This window comes from Cuculus canorus, chromosome 13, assembly GCF_017976375.1.
Source record: "Cuculus canorus isolate bCucCan1 chromosome 13, bCucCan1.pri, whole genome shotgun sequence".
NCBI classification, from domain to species: Eukaryota; Metazoa; Chordata; class Aves; order Cuculiformes; family Cuculidae; genus Cuculus; species Cuculus canorus.
In genome coordinates this window covers 7,554,522-7,576,137 of record NC_071413.1, presented here as the reverse complement: position 1 = coordinate 7,576,137, position 21,616 = coordinate 7,554,522, and the positions used below count along the sequence as shown (strand labels likewise).

Genomic DNA, 21,616 nt, shown 5'->3' with positions numbered 1-21,616 from the left:
TTGGCCTATTCCAGTTAAACGAAGAGGCAAATGTTAACTTGTAGTTATTTGATTAAGCAAGAAACTTGTGCTCCAGTGATGGGCAGCCACTAGATTAACTCCATCCAAAGAGAGACCCAACAGCTGGACACATTGGTCGCAGGGATTGAGGTGTACATGTTACCTCCTTCATATGTGCAGCCTCTGCTTACTTTATTCCAACTGGCAGAAAACAAACCAGGTCTATCCACCATTTTTTGCCTTATAGAAGGTGAGAACTAGCCATGAAAGCAGAATATTCTGCTTAGCAGGTGGGCACCTGCGCCAGAAAGGAATGTATTCTTTTCAAATTCTGATTTCACCACTTTCTTGTCTGCCCTGTCCATCCTATGGATAAATGCCCCTACAGAAAATAAGTTCTTAAGAAACCTAGTCTTGTTATTGAACTAATGCTGATATTTTTTGCTCTTAAGCATTGTGAATGTTTGTTGAAGAATGTCACCCAATGTATACTTGCATGATATTTGCATGGTGGCACACTGCAATTTACATTAATTCTTGCATTGGTGCAAATACTTGAATGGCAGTTCTAATCCAAAACCAGCTCAAGTGAACTTAAGTCTTTCACGGACTCTGACTTTGGAGCAGCTTTGTGCGCTTTTCTTTGCTGAGCTCATTATCAAAATATTGGCATATAAAGTGTATAGGATTTGGGTGTTGTGTTGAAGATGAGAAATCTCAACTGTAACTGGGAGCCAGGGAAAGGAATTGACTAGTATCACAACTCTTTGAAATTCCAGTCTGAACTCAGAATTTGGGTTATCACTGTGTGTTCAACAAAACGTGAATGTTGAGGGCAGTAATTTCACTTTAGAATTTTAAGCTGCTTAAGAATTAATATTTAGCAAATAGCTCTTTCCAACTACAACTTTGGTATGTGAAGGCTTAGCAAAGTTATTCTCGTTGTATTCTTGCTGAACAAGGACTTGCATCTCTGAGATGTTCACAACTGCAGAAGATCAAAGAGAATTAGGGATGGTGAGGGAGGATCCTTGCAGAGAAAGAACCTTCTTTTGGGAGAGCAGAATGGCTGTGTGTTATTAAGGAATAACTGCAGACCCTTGGTTCATGAAAGGCTTTTTTGTAGCCTCTGTAGAATGAAGTCAAGGCTGCTGTGTCTTTCCTGATAGCCTTTCTCCAAAATGAAGCTATTCAAAGGAACAGTTCCTCATGCAGTGTTCTCCATTCTCAGTCAGCTCTCACAAGCAGTATTGATTAAATACACCACAGGAAACACATACCGCTACTGCTAATTAAACTTACTGCCAACATTTGGTTACCCTCCGCATTGCAATGTAGTGCTGGTTTTTAAGAGCGTCCCTTGAGATAGAGTTGCTGTTGTTACTGGGAATAACAAATCTTTTTGTTCGGGCAGTGTTTATATTATTGGCTATCTGAGGTTCCCCAGGTAAAAAGAAAACATATCCCTTATGAATATTTTACCCCATCTAAGCCTCAGAACAATGTAGCTCTGTAGTAATGTTTGGGATTTTTCCTCTTTCTGCACAGTAGGATGTCAAGATTATAGTTTATCTCTTAAAGTAAACATCATAAAAGGTAATGAAGCCTTTGCCCTGGTACAGTTAACATGTACAGCATCAAGTTATATCATCGGTTAAAGTCATTGCCATGGCAGTGCCTAGAGTAGCGCATTGACATTTGCAGAGCTGCTGACTTGACTTGATGAGATTCCTTGCAATCAGTGGTTGTGTGATGTAGTGTTCACTTTCTCAGAGTTGTAAATTACTTGTACAGTGCAGCCTGGACCCTGCACACACCTGCCTGTAGTCACTCTAATGATGTGGCCTGTGAATTATTCATTGTTCACATTAAGTTTTATTTTATTTTTTTGTTAACTGGGCTAAATTTCCAGTACATCTGTTACTTATTTACATTTATACATTTACAAGTGACATTGCTGTCAGATCATCATGTAGCTTTCACTGTTCCTTCCTTGGAAAATACAAGAAATCTTGTTTGCTGGAAGTTTTAACCATTAATTTCTAGGGCGCCTTTTGAGTGTGAAATCTCAAGGTGTAGCATTGTAAGGCCTGATTGGGAATTTTTTTTTCTTCTTGCCATCCTTGGTTGCTTCAGTATTCCCTATGGAAAATTACATACATTTAGAGAAAGCGATTTGTGCAGTCAGCTTTCTAAACGCATCTTTCCTTTTTTTTCAGAAAAGCATCCTTCAAATTGGACTTTACAGGAATGCTACTGTGCATTTTATTTCTCCTTTGTGCCTAGTTGTGAACGTAAAGGGCAGTGAATTCTCCTCTGTTAGCACACTGTCTTTTTTATGTACTTTGCAGGAGACGCTTCAGATATGTTTTCATATGATTCAGACCTTTTTCTGCAGCAGGAAACAAAAGAGTGACAATAGCACAGTCTCTGTGTGGATGTGTTTGCTTCAGACATGCCTATAGTACATGCGGGCATGCAGCAAAACCAGCCCCGTGTCTCTGAGAGAACTGATTTATCCGTGTAGCACAGTAATTCCGTATGGAGATGACTAAACTTGAGTCCTACAAATGATGCAGCTGGGCTACCTCCTTGCAGCGGGACAATTTCCTTCTTTTACAAAGTGTAGATGTACCGTGATTTAGTGAAACCATATAAAACATCTGCAGAAATTTCCAAGCCGTTTTCTCTGCCTGTCTGCTGATTTCTTTATCAGAAGAATCTGGAAAGGTAGTGTAAGACCCTGGCTCTATGGGATTTAATAACATGTTCATTGATTTCACATTGGGAGATATTTCATCCAGCTAGTTTGTATGTGAATTTTTAATGCATTAGAAATTTTTGTATGTTTTATATAATATGGCACACGGTTTATATAGAATATCCCTCTCTAATGTCAGTTTTTTTGAAGATTCTTTAAAATTTTAAACATTCTGTTCAAAAGCAGAAAATACTGGAATGATAAGAGGGGAAAAAGAGGAAATATTTAATACCAAAGCCAATTTCTTTCTTATTTTTTTGATGATTTTAGACCTCAGAGTGCTTTATGTTCTACTGTTATCCAAAGAGAAGGCAGAATGACATGCTGGCTTCAAATACAATTACAGAAATATAGATGCCTGTTTCTCAGTGGTAGGTTTCAAATTAGCTGTTGTTTACAAATTTCCATCAGATGTTACTTACTGTCAGTGAACCATCAAATTATGGGCCATATAATCTCATCTATGATAGATTGTTTTATAAATGACCAATAAGGAGATTATGTGCCACAACAGGTTCCATATATTTTCTCTTTATGAACAAAAGCAAGCACATTTAGGATATTCTAATGATCCATGTCTGCCAACGCAAAACAAAACAATTCACTCTCTTGACCTCGACATTAACTAGAGCAGAATTCTGAACTTTTATTTTCAGGTTTTTGAGTCAAATTTGTCACTGACATTTTTCTCCTCCTGACTGCATTTTCTCACCCAAAGTACCATAGTGTACTTTTTATAGAACCTATAAAAGCTTTAAGCCAGCATGGTGTTCACTGTGAATATGAGGGGTTTTTATAACTTACCTCAACATATTTTGAGTGCTTTTTTTTTGTAACAAAACTCTCTGACGTGTTTTACACTACTGTTACATCAATCAGTACTCAAACTATCGTCAACTCTGACAGGAGAATAGTTATCACAAAGCCAGTGGTGAGTGAGTATCTAATTCTTCGTACTCTATTCATGCTGCAAATTTACTTTTCAACAATGTAAGAATTTATCAGGATTGATGGAACTTGTCTCCAGCTGAAATTCTATAATGTGTTCTATAAATGTAATAAAATGAGTCTCTGGTATTGATCTTATGTATGAAAAGAGCATTTGGCTCAGCAATGAAGGAAACAATATTTTGTACGTAAAAAGATATTTACTGAGCCTGATGCCTGAAATATTGAGTGATTTCTTAAACTTATAAACCACCTCAAAGAAGCAAAGTGGCTGTTTCAAACTCCTGTACTACCAGAGGTAATAAGCTTAATAATGCTTCCTTTTCATTATTGCCTTCTGCTATAAGACGGAATGGCTCATTTTTGTAGGTTCTCTTATGCACTGGAATGTTTATAGTGTTACAGTAAAATTGTTCATTTTAGGGTATTTCTATTAACTTATCTTTTTCTATATAAAAAAATAGGCTCATAATAAAATATAAGAAAAGCAATACTGAGTCCACTGAGCCCAGTGCCCTATTCCAATGGCCCGAGAAGACAGATACCCAAGGCAAATCTTCCAGGTTTTATTTACCTCCAGATGCCCAAGGTAAATCTTCCAGGTTTTATTTACCTCCAGAGCTGAAGGTGATGTTCATGTAAGCAAACTGAGTTGCTCTTCTATAGTTTGGCCATTCTTTTGTCTATTGCATACTGCATGGAGACTCTCTTTGCTTTGAAGAAGGTCCCCATTACTCTCCCTGGGAGGGATGCTGGCTGCTCGATTGACACTTACTCATTTCCTGTCATTTGTGGTTTTGTAGACCTCTGTTGCAGCCACTATTGTAGCTTATTTCTATCCTGAGGAATTCTGCCTGCCACTGTCCTTGCATGAAGTCATTCCATCCTTAATGCCTTTTTCTGTCCCTTTTCCTTTTTGAGATAGAAGGGAGTGAGACTGCAGTTTTCTAAAGGGCGGGTGACTTGTAGCCTTATATGGTGAAATTTATATTTCTCTTTAAAGAAGAAGTCAATAAATTTTGCTTTTTATTGTGCAGTCCTTACAGAAGTTTAAGCATGTTGGATCTATGTAGGGCCAATGCTCGGAATGTAACATTTCTAGTAGTGAGAAATTGTGTGACTCTGGCAAGTGTCACGGCAGCTTTCTCGCAGTACCTTTTTCACAAGGATCTGAGGTTCAGGAATTCAGCACCTCTGAGACCAGGGCTGGCAGGGTAATGTGTGCCACCTAAATCTCAGACCTGAATTGCACAAGTGAGGGTACAGAAGAGTAGTCTATTCACTGACTGTGAATTCAGGCTAAGTGGACTTGAGATATGTGCCACTCACAAGATAAAATAAATTAAGTTTCCTGCCAAAGTGCTCTCTTACTTTACCAGGAGACGTTGTTAAGTCATAATGACATTTAGGATAATAAACACAACCAGATCTCAAAGTTATGCTGCACTAACCTATCTTACAAGAGAGATAAATCTCATCTAGGGAAAATATTGTTAAGTGCATCTGTACTTGTAGCAATGCCCAGGAAGGCTGGATCAGAATTTCCCCTGTGGAATATATATTTTGTCTATATACCTTGTTTTTCAAATGCAGCTCACTTTGTTACATTTTCTAGACAAGGGCAAAAAATATTATTTGTAGATAACTGGATGAAAACACCAAGGAACTATTCTTGGGCCTTCAGAATCTGCTGTGTTGACCATTTTCGTCCCACTTGATTGTACTCCAAAACACTTCATAATTAAAATATACTCTGGACAACTTGTTCTGAATTGTTACCTGATCTGCTAATTCATTTTTTGCTGCCAAAGATAAACTCCAATACCTTTTGCAGTGGATATTTACCCTTTAGTCCATTTTAAGTTGTTTTCTCAAAAAAGCTGAAGCAAACACAAAACAGAGTGACAACTTATATTTTGCACCTTGCACAGTTTGGTATAAACTTATAAAACGGTTTGAGGATTCTGAGTGTTTGAACCTGAGTCTGTCCGGCCTGTTAGCCGTGAAGGCTGTGTTGCACACTGATAGAAAGGGTTTCAGGTTTTACCTCCGGTCCATCACTGGTATCATCTGGAACAGATCTGTTCTTTCTAATCCTTGCAGAGCACCGTGGAAATCAGTGGCACAATTCTGATGGCAAGATAGTGGCTGACTACTTAGCAGCAGACTAGCGAAGTCTGGCGCTTTCCCGAACAAGGGTTATTATATCCCTGCCTGCTCTATGTTGTGGCTGTGGACTCTTCATGTTTTATTACTGATTCTTAAAAAGAAAAAAAAAAAACAACAAATAAGTCCTTAGGCAATATCTGGAGAGTAAAAAAGGGAACCGAAACAATCTGAAAATATCAGATGGAGGCATGCAAAGTTTCTCCTGTTCTGAGATAAAAATGAGGGGAAAAAAAATCTCATTATATTTGAAATGCAGTGCTGCAGCTGTGTTAGAATACGAGTTGGATAGGTACTGACTTTCTGCCCTTGGTGAGACTGACTCTAAGTGGAAGTTCATTGGCAGCAATCTTAACCTGTTTTCTCTGCTGTGTAATTTGACTTCACACAATCTATAAATGGGATGGAGTCTGAGATGTAAGGTAGGCAAACCAGTGGCATTTCTCATGATCTTCTTTCTATATTTGCAAGTTAACACACTAGTGATTTCATGTGTTTCCTGTGTCAAACAATCTATTTCCTAGTTACAGGGCAGAAGTTGCACCAATGTTTGTGGTACACTTTGCTAATAAGTGCTGCTACATCAGATTATTTCAGATCACATCATCCATAAAGAGCCTGATATTTTCAAAGCTTTAGTGTGGAAATCAACATTTACATCAGCAATGTGTGTATGTGTTGCTTATACAGCATACCTACGAGAAAAGCAAGCAGTGTTATTTATAAAGCCAAGCTAATGAAAGTCCTTGAACCCAGCTAGAGGTCACGATTGACCCATTGAATGCAATCACTGTTATTCCTGGGGCATGTTTGTGGAAACTTGGCTCATCATCATAAAACAAATGAGCAGTGGACAGAAAGGATCTCAAACCTCTTCCCAGCTAAATCCACCCTAGATGCAGTAGTGATTGCATCTGAGTAAAGGCTGTTTTGATGTTCAGTCACCCATACTAAACAGTCTCGAAACAAACTGGAGAAGGAACTCATAAAGTGATATGCTTAACTCTTATTGGTTCAGACTCCTATTTGAGTTCTAAAGGAGAGTTTGCTTAAACATAGGTTCTGGACCTGTTTTCTAAAGGGTAGGCTGCCAGAACAGCATTTTTCTTACCAGAAATGTGCCTGGCAGCGTGACTGATGCAAGGTCACAATTCACATTGCTAAACTTACCCTGACATGTCCAGATTTTATTTGGCACATTCAAGCACAGCCAGTTACTGCTCAGATCATTCCTTCTGATCCAAATGCTGTTTTGTGGACAGAGGCCAGTGTCCACTGAAGTGGTAGCAGATGGGATCAGTCTGTATTGTGGCTATCAACCAGCCTTCTGCCTGCTTGTGCTGGCCAAAACTTAGTAGAGGGGCTTATCTCAGCAAGACCTGCTCTTCTTGCCGCCTGGCCTTTTGGCCCACTCGGACAAAAAAAAAACATTGAGTCCTCTGGAGGATTTAGAAGCAAATCTCACAGGAATTTTCCTTTTTAAGCCTAAGGCTGACATTTCCTGGGCAGGGTGCTGTTTTTCAGCCTTTTGCACTTCTCGAGGTTCTACATGGGCAGTGCATTCTGGTCTACAGCTTCTTCCCAGGCAATTCTCTCTGTAGAAAGAGATGCAAGCTAAGGTAGTAGGGAAAAAACCAAGATTTGGTTCTTGCTCTTCCCTGTCAACAAATCCAAGGTGGTGGGTCTACCAGATGAGGCTACAAGTGTAGAGAGTAGTGAGGCAAATCAAGACCACGGTGTAGTGACTGAGATAGCTAACCAGCTCCCGGCTGTTCTTGTTCCAGGAAATGAACAGATGCAGGGGAGAGATCCCTTTTGGCTGTAAAATGATGACTCTGCTAGGATGTTTTGTACCAGTCTGTGTTCCTTGTGTACCTGGAGCTGTGGGGTCCAGCTGCAGTGCTGCAGGTACTGCTGAATCACTGCAACCGCATTGCTGCTGTTGTTTGAATAATTAAACCATGCTCTGCTGAATCCAATGATGGTTAGAGAGAACTTGAAAACCCTGTGTTATGGATCACTTCAGTACTTGGATTTATGGTTACAGACTGATGCAATAAAATCAAAAGGTTTGCAGCCTGCTGAGAAAGGCTATAACCTGATTTACAGAACGATGAGCTTGTTAAAGCAGTGCTGCATATTCTGATCACGGAACAGTTCCCTACTCACTTTGCTTTATGGGAAAGAAACCTGGACATATGAAAGCATTCACACCAACTAGTACATTTGAGGAAACTAAGCTAATATTGGGATTTTATTAATGTGGACACTAGAAAGAACATAGAAGGAAATTATTAGCTCTGTATCCAGCACGTAATTATCTCCTTTGGGGCAGAATTGTAACTAAAATAAAATATTTCTATTAACTTTTAAGCTTGGGTTCTTATTCTACAAACACTGCGAGAATCAGTCTGAAGAATGTGAATTTGATTTAGACCAATTGGTCACCTCCGAGTGTTTGTGTTAGGAGAAAGATGTGGGAGTATTATCTTGTTCTTGTTTTTCTGGTAAGAAATTTAACAGACTTGATTTTCTGACTGTGAAGATCAATATAGTCAAAATGACAAGGTATTTAGAGACTTAGGAGGATGACCTTCAATTTCTGATTTTTGTGCAGTTCGCATCATTTGGCCTATTACTGTTTCTTCTCTGCTTCTTTCCTCGCTGCATTATAAGGTCTTTGGAGCAGAAACTACTTGTTATTGTACCTGTGCAGTACAGGGTGTACACTGGGTCCCAAATAAGGTTAAATCTATTGTAAGGGAAAATACTAGTGCTAACAGGAGGTGCTCACGCTGAGAATAAACACAACATATGCAGTTGATAGCCCTGATCCTGCAATGAAATTAGCAATTAGATGTGCTCAGAATTAAAATACCAGATTGCGAATTTGACTGGAGAATCCTCAAAGATTTCTATCATAGTCACAGAGGTAATTCTAAAACACATACAAACGTGGGTGGTGTTTTATTTTTAATACTTGATGCATTATTGCTATGAACTTGGAGGATGCATTGATTTCAAGTAGTGTTTTCCAAAGATAGAGTGCTTCCCTCACAGGAAATACCCATCTTCCCAAAGAAGTAATTTATTAATTAATCATCTGTTCTGAGCTGCTTGAGATGAGTCAAGTGAGGACAGTAAACAGGAGTTTTCCTATTGTAAATATTACAAACTTGAAAGCAGCAAAAGTGAAAAGAAAGCATGGTTCCCAGTGAGGAGCACATGTGTTGGCACATTGAATAGCAGTTGACTGACTGCCCAGTGCAGAGCAGCTGGAACAGCTGGGTGTCCCCCTAGGATAGCGTGCAAAGCCAGGAGACTTAGTGTTTTTGGGATACAGCCAAAACTGGATGAACATAAGGCAAACTAATAATGTCTAATTGCACTTTCTGAACATTGGCTCTGCCAGTACAAGGTCCAGCATTTTAAATCCTTTTATTTACTGAAGTAGTGTCTGAACTTTCTAAAGAAAATTGTTTTCTGTGGCGGCGAGGGCAAGCTGAAACACAGATGTTGAGCAGTGTCTACCCACCACTGGTATCCCTTTTTGGTTATGTAGAGAAGGGCTTAAGTAATGTCAGCAAAGTTGCACTTATTAGATTTAATGCTGAAATGTGCAATTCTGTTTCTGGCTGATTACTGCTAGTGCAGATCTATGAAATTAGAGTCTTAATATAATGGTGCAATTTCAAGGTCAAAGCTTTTGACATTACTGAATGGATATGCAAACCTCAAAAAAAAAGGCTGATCCCATAAGGCAGTAATTTCTATGTATAATAAAGTCCTAGACTTGAATATTCTAATTTCTGTTGTTTCATGGCATCTTATTCCTTACATCTTTCTTCAATTGTTATTAGTTTAACTAATTCAATCGACCAAGCAATTAAGTTAGCTGAGTTCTACCGTGCTGAGTTCACCTAGTAGGCTGGGAGGTTTTTGGTGCATCATTGATGCACATTTCCAGACTTTAAAATGCTGCAATGCTTTCATTGCTGATCCAAATGGTTAGAAGAAATCAGAATTGTACTATGTGACTACATAGTTTAGGAGAGTGAGTCTCTGTGGTAAGTGTTCTGATAAGAACCCAGAAAAATATACAGAGCAGATGTAATAAAACTAAAGCACATCCAGCTTTATTTTGTTCCAAGTGATTTCAAGCCATGTATATATCAATATATTTATAGTAAGGCATGTACACATATGCCTTTATAGTTTTACACTTTTAAATGAGCACTGCAAGTGTTTTTGAAAGGCAGAGTTTCATTAATCTCTTTGCAGTAGAGCAAGTCATTCTGGGCCACGCTTTGTGGGATGTATGCTTGTGACAGAAGGTAAGTTTGAACACCAAGTTATTGTGAAATAGTCCTACTTCTCAAATATATTTTGAGTAGTCCCCCACTTCTTTCTTAGTACTCAGTACTAGCCATTGAAAAAGATATTTTTCAGCAGGAACCGTTTTGCCCTGGCTAATCAGCTAGAAAATTCTCTTCTGATCAATATTTAGAGCACCTTATTTAAAAGCTATAAAAACGGTAGCCAGCAGTATCTGTCAAAACCAGGCTGTCATATTCAATTTACCAAAGGTGATTGCTTCTAGCAGTTGTCCAAATTATGGTTTAATGAAGTGTCTTATCTTTGAAGACTACATGAGCAGCAGAACTAGGTTTACACATCTCTCAGTGATGCTCTCCATAGGGATCGTTATCTCCTTCAGTCACTCCCAAGTTCTTAGGATTTCCGTTTAATAAGTACGCTATAGATATTTAATGTTATCAGCAAGTTATGGACAGAGTTGGAGCTTTATGTTTGAATGTCTTTGTAATGGTTTTAATAGCTTAAATATTGAAGATATACCTCTTGGAAGCATATTTTCACTGAAATGGCTAGATAGAAGTCAATTTGAATTTTTATAATTAACACAATTAATTGTGGCAATGGTAACCCTGATGAAACAAATATCTTCCTTGATTTTCCTTCTCTTCACAGTAAGACCAAAGAATTGGCTTTTTTCCCCTATAAAGTAAAATTACCCCCCTTCTAAAGAAAATTTGTTTCTTAGTATTTTCCTCTAGTGTAGAAGCGAAATAGTCCAGGTGAAGTATGATACAAACAGCATCAGCAACATCAAACGTTGAAAAACGTTAAGTCAAGGCTTCCGGATTAATGGTGTAGGATGAAAAAATAATTAAAAAATGGTTTTGTGCATTAGGTACTGGGTTCTTTTCCTCTGTTTGTGTTTTCTGGATTTTCAGTATGACCAGAGACTAGAAACATACTCTCTTAAAAGGAATTACATCTTCACATAATCGAATTAACCCAAGTGTGGGAGCTTTTAAAAAAAGGAATATTCTAGGTTTCAAGATAAAAATCATTAGATCTGACAATACTGGTTGCAGTTACATCAGTTATGTTTCATTGGGCTACATATAATACAAAAAGCAATCGCAAGTTTCTCAAGGTCAGTTAAAGGTAAATACAAGAATTAGTAGTAACAAAGTCTGACCGCTCGCTGATCACTGGAGAAGAGAGAAGCGAGAACAGACACTTCTTTCTGTCTTAAACCACAGAGATAACACCACGTACATGCGATCAGTTGGGAGCCGTCTACACAGTGACAGAAAGATTTTGGTTTTACCAGCACTGAGGAACAGCAAATGAAAATGGAAATGTCTGACGTTTCTTTTTCTTCTTTCCCCCTGTGACCTTAATTTGCTTGCCTTTCTGAAGAAAAGACCTTGCTGTATCCTTTCTACTGAGTCATTTCTCTGGAGGAGGCCAATTTTAGGGACTCGTTAAAGAAAAAACTCTTCCTAAAGAAAATCCGCAGAGTGCTTCAAGTCAGTCTCCCTGTTCAAGATATTCCGTGGTGGTTTTATGCTGTAGTTATGTGGTATAATTATGTTTTTTCCTTTGGGTTACATATGCTGAGTAGTGACTATTTCAGATACGCCTCTAGGAGTCTGTTTGTAACTCTTACATGCGACTTGGACTTTCTGGGGACGTTGATGGGACTTTTGCCTCGTCTCTAGTGGGATGGTCTTAATTCCTTCATTGGTAGGAAATACTGGTAAATTTTGTCATTTCAGCTTTCTTATCCTATATATATATGGTCTCTGAGTCAGATTTGTAGTTCTCTCAGGCTATCTATCCATTCAGATCAATAATAAACAGAGTTCCTCACCTCCAAATATGTCTCTTTTCTGTCTTCTTGTGCCTTGATCACTACATTTTGGTGATACTGTATTTGCTTCCTTACTGAAGACAGTTTGGTCTCCATGAAGAACAGATACAAATATCCTAGATAAGGATGTGTTGCCATTGAGGGATGTGACATTTCAGTTGTTTTATGCCCAAATAACATTATTTGTTCCTAATGAGTACTCTTTCCTTAGCATCATGTATGACAAACCTTTTTGTATATCTGTTTCATGGTCAGATTTTAACTTGAGATTGCTAAAGCTGTATATTTACTGCTCTAGAGTTTTCCTGAACTTTTGGCCTCCTTTGGCTGGGGCTGTTTCCTCTGGACTGGGATTCACAATAGATGCTTATGTGATATATAGCTACAGAACAGTTTGCCCATCTGTCTATGGTTTTGTTTTCATATCTCTAATGAGAATGTTCCTAAATGTCATTTGACATATTCTAGAGTGTGTGCATGGTATCAGTTATGATAACTCATTCTCTATTTTACTTTCATCTCTGTTCCTAAGCTAACACCCCCCTCCCTTTTCAGCTGCCCATAGAAACAGCTTCTTCCCTCCCCTCTGGTTGCCAGGGTGATTGGGCTTCCCTGGTGCAGATGCTCTTGCCTTGGCTCCTTGCCATCCCTCTCCCAGAGACCGGAGTTTTTACTTTCCCTCGGATGGTGAGGACTCCTGTTTGCTCTTCTACCTGCCCAGACAGCTATTCTCCTTTCTGGTTTAGTAACTGCTAAAAGGACAAGTGATATCATGTGCCTGCAGGGTGGGATCAGCCAAGCTTCTGAGTGAAGTGGAAGTCACCTTGCGTTACTTTTCTTTTTAATTTTTCCTTTTTTTTTGACTCTGATCCTTCTCTTTGAGCTGGAGTCCAGCCAGTTCTCACTCTCTGAATGTGGCTGTGATGAGAAAAAGGACTCATGAGTGGTACATATGCATCAGAGGTAAAGCCTTTTTTATTTGTATTTCAGAATGGTTAAATTCAATTTCCAGTGTTAGTGACATTGGAAAATGGATCATTGTGGTACTTATAAGAGTGTTTATGCATAGATGTCTTGCCAAGATTTAACTCAGAAATGAATAAACCTCAGTATAGGACATCTTTGAACTCAGGCGTGGAATTACATGTTGTTTAGAAACTTTATTGGAGGAATTTGACTGGTTTTGTCACTGAGCAACAAATATTGTGTAACGGTTATATTCAGTCCAAAGAGCCAAAATTTCAGATTCTACATGCCTATCCCAGATTGGTGACACAAATGCAGCCCTATCTTCAAATCACTTTCAGGCACTGAACAATTTTGATTACAAATCAAAGGAGAGTTGCAATTTACCTGGGTATGACTCAGCTGTAACCAAGAGGTAGTATTTTTAGTCAGTTAAGTTCTTGGAGTTATTTTTCTACTTCTAGCTAAAATGTACTTCTGAGCTTGTTTCAATTAGGTTGCTTGTTTTTAAAGTAGTAACGTCATCCGTGTTTTATAGGAAATTCAGGAGCAGCAGCTACCCTGCAACTACCAGATATACTTAACACCCCTCCACATGATCCCCTTTCTAACATATGGTTAATTATTTTTAAAACACACAACACATTACACCTAGCTGAGCTCTGAAACATTATGTGCTTGGTTTTTTTGCATGAAAAGTATTTATAAAAGTAATTCTTTTTCTGCACTGGTTGGGGAATTAAGATCAAATGCACAGGGCTACTTCCATTAACAAAGTTAATAGGAAGGACTTTCTAGAGCAGAGTTTATAATGTTTTTGCATCTAGCTGCAAGAAGGGTGTTCTATATTTAAAGCACTGCCTTGGAAGAAGCATTGGAACAGTGTTACTGTTTTTCCTGCCAAAAGTGATAGTTGTGGAAGGCAGCAAGAGCACCAGACTTATTACTGAAAGGTAATAGTCTTCCTATACAAATGTAAGTTAATAGTCAAGGGGTTAAATGGAACAGGGAATGATCTTAAATTTCAGCCTTCGGTGCAGTCCTTAGTTTTATTGAGAGACATCAAATATCACGTATCTTCACCATGGCTGTGCTGCTTTGAATTACTGTTTGAGCAATAAAATATGTACAGATTTTTGTATCGTGCGTGCTGTGTTCTGTACTATAAATTGAAAAATGGCTTTATTCACTGATATACAATACTCTGAGGAGCTGCTTATCTTATAGCAGTGGTTGGGGCAGGGAGTTTCTGACCTGGATTTCCTCAAAACTTTTGTAAGGGCAGTTTGCAAATGAAATGCAGGATTCATTAAAGAGATTAGTCAAGGTTATTTGATAGATCTTGACATTATTACATCTGAAATAACTTTGGGTTGTTACTTCCCTCCATTTTTTATTAGAATAATAAATCTTTAAAATGCTGAATTATTCACAGCAATGTTATAGAGAAGACTCTTCACGTATGATACAGGCTTGATTTATTTGCCCTGAATTACTGTGAATGAGTGACTTGAAAAGGATTTAAATGCAGTTAACAGTTCAGCTAGTGTTTGGCATCACTCCTAAAATGTGTACATATATATGTGGGCAAATAGAGAATTCTGTCAGCATGGAATTATGATTTTTGGAGGCACAGCTTTAAGTATCAGTATCTGCAAACAGTAGATGTTCATGTATCTCTCCTTTAATGCTTGCACAGCTATTGAAATGTAAATTTCTTGGGGAAAAATTAATGACTGCTTCTTCCTATTTAAAGATTTGACTTCGTTATCAGAAGGGAAAACATCTGGCTGGTTTTAAGAGTAAAGATGTCAGAGGAAAACATTTCTTTAGCTGGTATGTCCAAATGAGTGTTTGAAGACAAAACTCCACCGTGTAAGTTTGGGAGTCTCAGTACTAACAAGTTAGTATAACTTACACTAGCAACTGCTTCTTAAGAAGGAAAAACAGTGCTGCAGTAAAGAGCTGCAGTATCTTTTCTGTACAGATGCTCTTTCCTGTATTTTAGCTGACAAGTAGTAAAATATCTTTTAATATTACTCTTAATTAAATTTAACTTTGATAAACGTAATGTAAGCCATTCTTGCATTTTCTGTTATAGACCACTTCATTACTAGTGACAGTTTTGAAGCTCAGAACTATGGATTTTCTGTATCTTTTTATCTTTTTAATGATTTATGCTTAGCAAGACAGACAATTTTCTTTTAATTCTGTAATTAGGCTAGTTAAAAAGGACTTACCCTGTCTTCTTCAGCTCTGAAGTCTGGCATTGTGCTAACACAAAGGCTTATAGCTGTGGTGGCCACAAAAAGAATGGAGAGACAAGCAAAGACTTTGCCTGGGAGTCCTGATCGTGGATTTTCTACCATATCTCTGAGTCTGTTCATAAACTGTCCAAATTTGGTTTTCTCATCCAAGACACATGTAGCTTCTTTGCTCGTCCGGAGCTCCTCTTCTTTGCGTACCTCAGCCAACTCTTGCAGTTTTTGAAATAGTTTTCGAAAGCAGCAGTTCTCCAGGTTGGATTCCTCAATCCCCCAGTATCTCAGCTCCTCCTGAAAAGACAAGGCACACATGTCTCTTAAGAGCATCAGCTTCCCTGCTGCTAGAAAGCTGACAATCATCCCAAAAGCATTGGGGTTCCTGTCAAAGAAGAACTCATGGGTGTCTTCATCATAATCGTCACACAGCTGAATTATTTCTTCATAGCTGCTGCAAAACTTAAGTTTGCTCAGTCTGGTCAGGGGAAATTCATCTAATGTACTCCAAGGTAGCAGGTACTTCATGCCTCCAACATTTATCATGATCTCTGATTTTAGATCGACCGCAGAGACTTGATCAGGACGGTAAATCCTCCTGGCTCTTTGGTAATGGACCCCTTTGACAGTAGGGGTTTCAACGGAGACAGGAAAGAAGTGGCTCAAGGAATTACAAGAAGTGTAGCTAATGTTACTATAGTCTTGGTCACTGCCTCTGGAGAGAATAGGCATCTCTAAGAGTTCTCACTGGGACATCCAAAATGGCATCAGAGCAGGGTTATCTGTCAGCCAAAAGATATGGGAAGGAGGAGAAAACATAGAGGTTATTGCAAGAGAGAAGGTGTGTCAGGCTACTTTCCTAAATCACAAAATTAATGAGTGGCTGTTTTGTAAGTAAAAGTCACCTCTATGCTTCTGGCAGAAATCTGCAGCCTGTGAATGCGATTTGCTTTGCAGCCTCATTGGTTGTCTGGCAACACACAGACACAGCGGAGAGCTAAAGCCTCATTCATAATTATCACGAAGGGTTGGATGCCTGCAAATCTGAGTGTGAACAGATCGGTCTCTTCTCTTGCTCATCATTAGATTGTTGCATTTTCTGGTGCCTGCTTTCTTATTTCTATAAACCTTTAAATACATGATAACTCAACTAAGCTGCTTAATAGTTATTAGAGTCAGAGTTGTCAATTACCTGCCATCAGCTCGATGTGAAGTTCTTAATTGCTTTAACGTGAATGCTCAGATTGCAATTTCTCTTCCTTTCACTACACGCTTGTGTTTCCTGCATCTCGGGGGGTATTGCAAGGATTAGGTAGTAGATGGTTGTAAAATGCTTTAAGAGGTAAAGTGCTGTATAAGTGATGACTATTCTTGTCAACCTGGTCTCGTGTCACTGCAAATTACTGAGAAGATATAGGGAACATTTGCCTACCCTGGGGACAACTTCGTTAAACAGACTGAAAGCAAATTATTTTACCAGCTCAGGGATTGGGGGTGGCAACTGAAAGATACCCGTCTTCACTTCCCCTTTCCAGGAACAAACCCCTGATTTTGTTCGTAATCTCTAAAGATTCAAAGGCACTTATTACCCCAGATCCGTGAACCACAAAAAATTGCAAGGAAACTTCCCCAAAGTTACTTACCAGCGCAGCACGGGCTGCTGCCCGGTGCCTGGCTTCCCCGCAGGTGAAGTACACATGCCGCAAACTGATCAGCTGTCCTCTGAGTTACAGTCCGGCAGAAAGACCTGGGGATATCTTACAGTATTGATTACACGAAAAATCACAATCGCATTCTGGAGATCACAGTCTCTTTTCTCTTTCTCTCCTTCCCTGGAAGAGGAAAATATTTGTATATATTCGTATAATATATGTTGTCTTGATAGATCCTTTGCAAAGGAGACAATGTCGTAAGTGGTGGCTCCTCTTCTGGACTCCTGGGTCTTTCTGGTGAAATGTGCTGAGTGAGAGCCGGTGGATCCTGCCCTCTCCCTGTGTCTCCTCTGTTTCCCTTGGGACTGTCAGTGTGGTCTTGGAAGAGGAGGGGAGAGGGAAGGGGGAAGGGCTTAGAAATAATCTCTCCAGCATCCCTCTGTCTATTCAGCAGGCAGCAGACAGCAACTGGGTAAGAACATGGAGTACAAGGACAGTCTCCAACTAATGAGGTTTAATAAGTAAAATCTGGCAAGCCTACTTAATAAAACAATTTCAATGTCTATTAACTCCTTCTATTATAGTCATACCACAGCTACTTGCTCTGGAGACACCAGTCAAATTCATCAGGAGCAGTTTCCCTGTCCCGCATCCCTTTTGAAATTAGGATTTGCTCTTAAATATCCCTCAGTGGAGAGGGAAGTTTATTGGGCTTCAGCACCTCTTTACCTAGTATGTCTATGCTCTCCTCCGGTAAAAGAAAGCATCTCAGACTTGCAAAGTATTGATGCTGAGCACTCTTTTTTCCAGATCTGCAGTGCTCTTCCAACAACCAAGAACTTTCTTCTCTCTTCTTTACAGAAAATAGGAAATCAAATTTAATCCTTTATTCACTTTTCTCATCCACGGCTGGAGGGGGAAGGGTAAGCTTGCTCTACTGCTTTTGGATCCTATACTGCCAGTTGGTCTTGATGTGCCTTAGTCTAAAATTGAGATGACATGGATTTGACCTGTATTTTACGTGCTTGGCCTCAGTCAGAGGGTTTAAGAAACCTGCGATTAGATTGTATTGACGAGTACCCTTTGTGGTACTCCCAGGTACGGTACAAAATGCCTTAGCTTGGGTCTGTACCCAGTGTGGCTGAAAGCACAGAAGCTGAATCATATTAGTGAAGAGGTGTGTGGATCTTTAGGATTTACATATCCCACTGTGAGTATGAAAGTTGCATAGAGGAGTGTTATGTGCTTGGATTGCAGAGCTGTTTTTCTGCCATTTGTACAGTGGGTACAAGGTGCAGGTGGTACCCTCTTTATTGCACTGTGCTGCTAACCCTTGTTGTGTCTATGGGGCTTGTCTACTGCTGGACTGACACACCTTGGAAGCACATGCTGCAGCTGTTTATCGGTGCTGAGCAATGCTATGGCACAGTCTAGGGTAGAAACCTTTGCTAATTGGACTTTTTGGTACATCTCTCTTGGCCCATGTGGTGCCTGGAAAATTACCTTCTTATCAGGCTTCACCACTGGGGTTTCACTCAAGTCCTAATTATTCCATCCACGGAGAAAGACCAGATAGATGCCTGAAGGCAACTGAGTTCTGGGAGCATAGCTCAAAATCCCTTAAATCCTACCGCCTTTGTGCAAGGTGCAGTTTGCTCTGCCTATCAGTCTTTCTTATGGATTGTTTTACAAAGAAAAAACAAACCTATTCTAATTAACTTTGGATGGATCGTTTCACAAAAGGATAAAACCAATTAGCATTTCCTTCTTACCTTGTGAAACCCTTGTGAGGTGTTGTTAAAGGTTATGGTTCTAAAGCCAGATGATCAGGAGGTAAATAAATCCAAAACTATGAGTAAATATTGTACATAATTGAATAATTTGAGAGTTACACTTATTTATCAAAAAATGCATATATTCTAACGTTGAAGACTTTACTTCCAGTAATAGATACCCTAATATTTGATTTACTGGGATCTACAGCTGTGTCTGTATCTAGATCAGGACCTCATTGTCAGCTAGAACCATACAAGATCTGTCAGACAGTCCTTAAGAGTCCTCTGTGTTCATAAATGAGAGGGAGAAAAGATAGAAATATTTGCGTCTTAATTTTATTAACAGGACATGAAGGCACAGAAAAGAGAACTACTTTATTTGCTATTTGAGGTAGCCAGATACTGACCCCAACTCTGAAGGTGTTAAGCATGTAGCTTACCTGCAAAGCTGTCCTTCCATCCTGGCCAGTCTCTGCCTTCTGCTCTCCAGTACCCTTCTACCATGTCTGTATGAGATCCTCCTTAGTAGTAGAGTATCTAAAACTATTAATACTGACACCACAAAATTGCAAGCTCTCATTGGGTGGGAAAGCCACGTTTCCTGCCTCAATTCTAACCTGTGCTGACTTGGTTTTTCACTTTTTTTTTTTTCTTCATAACCACTACTGCTAAATTCCCTTTGGATTTGCCCTATTCAGTATGAAGTTCATAATCTTTTTTTCTCTTTTCTTGTTCTATATTTGCTTTACAAGTTCTGGAATTGCTCTATCCTTACACCTCAGCCATCTGGTCATATCAACTTTTTGGTTTTTTTACATCTACTTTATGCCTTAAAGTGCAGTTTTCATAATCTTTATTTATTTGTTGATAAGAATGACGTTCCTGTCTTCTCCAAGTTGTTTCACTGCTTTTGTTGTTTTGCTGTTCTCCTGTAATTTGGATTAGACCTACCTCCCGCATCCCCTTTGTACAACAAGGGCAAAGTGCTACTGCTGAGAAGGAGCAATACCTCACCTTATCAGATGGCTCCAGGGACAAAGCAGTTACACAGTTGTACAGCTGTTTCAGCTGGACTAAGCCTAGGGCTATGCAAACCAAGGTTAAAGCTTCATTCTAGGCCATACATGAATTAATGGTGAAATTCTTACAGGATCAAATTCAAATACACACAGCAGAGACCTACTAGGCTGGTTTGAAACCTCATGGGTGTGCCTGTGACACGCAGAGGTGGCTGGTAAGAGACATGCATTGTGGTGAGCAGAGTTTTTTCTTAGCTAGTTCAATAATGGAATAATTAGCAGGGCTAGTATTTAGATATTGATAATAGTTAAATGCTCTAGAAAATGAGAAAGCCAGGGAATGTCACTGGCTTGAATAGCTTGCTTACCTGTAATTTCATCTCCTGTATTTTGTTCTCTGCCATTATGCCAGAATCCTGTATCGAGCAGCAGATACATATAGAATAGAGATACACTGAAGGAAGCACTTTTTCACAGAGCACATAAGGAAACTTTTGAATTTATTGGCGCATGATGTTTTGGTGACCAAGAGTGTAAAGTATTCAGGAAAGGACCAAGCAAGATTATTCAAGAGAGGTCCACCAGGTAGATCCAATGTCTTGCACTCTGAAATTGTACGTACTTGCAGGTCTTCCAATCAATTAGCAGGGAGCAGTCATGTAATTTAATAATGGCACTGTTGTCAGCCTTCCTTCCTTCCTTCCTCCCTTCCTCCCTTCCTCCCGAACTGGGCTTTTTGTAGTGCTTAAATATAATACAAAGTTTATTACTTTGCCTGGCATCTATAATAGAAGATGCATTTCAGGCTTTTAAAGTCAGAGAGAAAGCATAAGTGTAAATCAAGATAATTATTTAAGGAAATATGAATGCACTGAAGAAAAAAAAAGGAGAAAAATAAGAATGAAAGAAATTAATTTTAAAAAATTGTACAGTCTTCATTCATTAGAAATTAGCCCACTGTTGAATCTTCAGTTGAGCAATTTCATCACAAAATTATAGGGTGCTGTTCCTTTTATCAGTTGAGTATGTGCTCTTTGTCTATGAGGGCTAATTTTTCTCTAAGACTCAGCCAATGTATAGCCCTGGCCGCCCTCAGGATCTTTAAGTTTGGCATTTGAACTCTTCGGATAAATAAAATATTTTTTCCAGTTATTTGCAAAATAATTGGCATAGGATTGAAAGGAGCATTTGAGCACTTAAAAAGTAGTTAAATGCTTCTATTGTGTTCACAGGAGGTTAACACTCTGAAGATAATTGGATTTAGATAGCCTTGTTACATGGAAATCTAATTTCTTCTCAGTTCCTTATATTACTCATTTGGCATAAAGAATAGCTTAGTCTTCTTTTCTTAGTTCAATTATGACATAATTTATTGCAAGGTAAACTTTCAGGATTTATGCTATTTTATTCAGTCCAACACCATTAGCTTCATGTTCCTGTTTATTTCATCGTAATTTGACTTTGTGGAGCAATAGAAATACCCTTCCTTGCCAAATGCCTAGTTTGTATGGATAATTAAGTTGACAGTGAAGGTCTGGATTCACCTCTTCATTATTCAAGTCTTACCTAGTTGCAGCATTATTGATTCCAGTAGAAGAATGCTGCGATTGCCCAGGAATATGTGGTAAATCAGGCAATGGGCACCCTTGATTTGTTAAGCACTTTCATTGATATATTGCTGGCTCATTTGAGTCCTTAGAAACCCCAGTTGTGATCTACGCTCTTGAGGGGCCACAAACTGTCTTAGGAGACTGAATCACACTTTGGCAGTGTTTTGTTCCTTATATCCATCCCTGTCATTCGTAAAAGTGGGGGTTTTTTTCCCTGTTAAGTTTAATGAAACTGCCTTCTGAGTAGGTGAAATATCACCAAACCAAATGAACTATT

The 21,616-nt window shown here is 39.0% G+C and overlaps 1 protein-coding gene across 4 annotated transcripts in view; it reads right to left on the bottom strand.

Annotated features, from left to right (window-relative positions):
- Positions 1-17,320, bottom strand: part of KCNG4 (potassium voltage-gated channel modifier subfamily G member 4) — a 38,282-nt gene extending 20,962 nt beyond the window's left edge. For 2 of the 4 annotated variants that reach the window (XM_054078812.1, XM_054078813.1), the window contains exons 1-2: positions 16,927-17,320; positions 15,266-16,065 (exon numbers count right to left, since the gene is read on the bottom strand). In XM_054078812.1, coding sequence (XP_053934787.1) covers positions 15,266-16,015 — 750 coding nt within the window. In that variant the 5' untranslated portion in view covers positions 16,016-16,065; positions 16,927-17,320. The remainder of the gene's footprint in view (positions 1-15,265; positions 16,066-16,926) is intronic. The other 2 variants (XM_054078811.1, XM_009561056.2) reach the window with 2 other exon arrangements.
- Between the last annotated feature and the right edge of the window lie 4,296 nt (positions 17,321-21,616).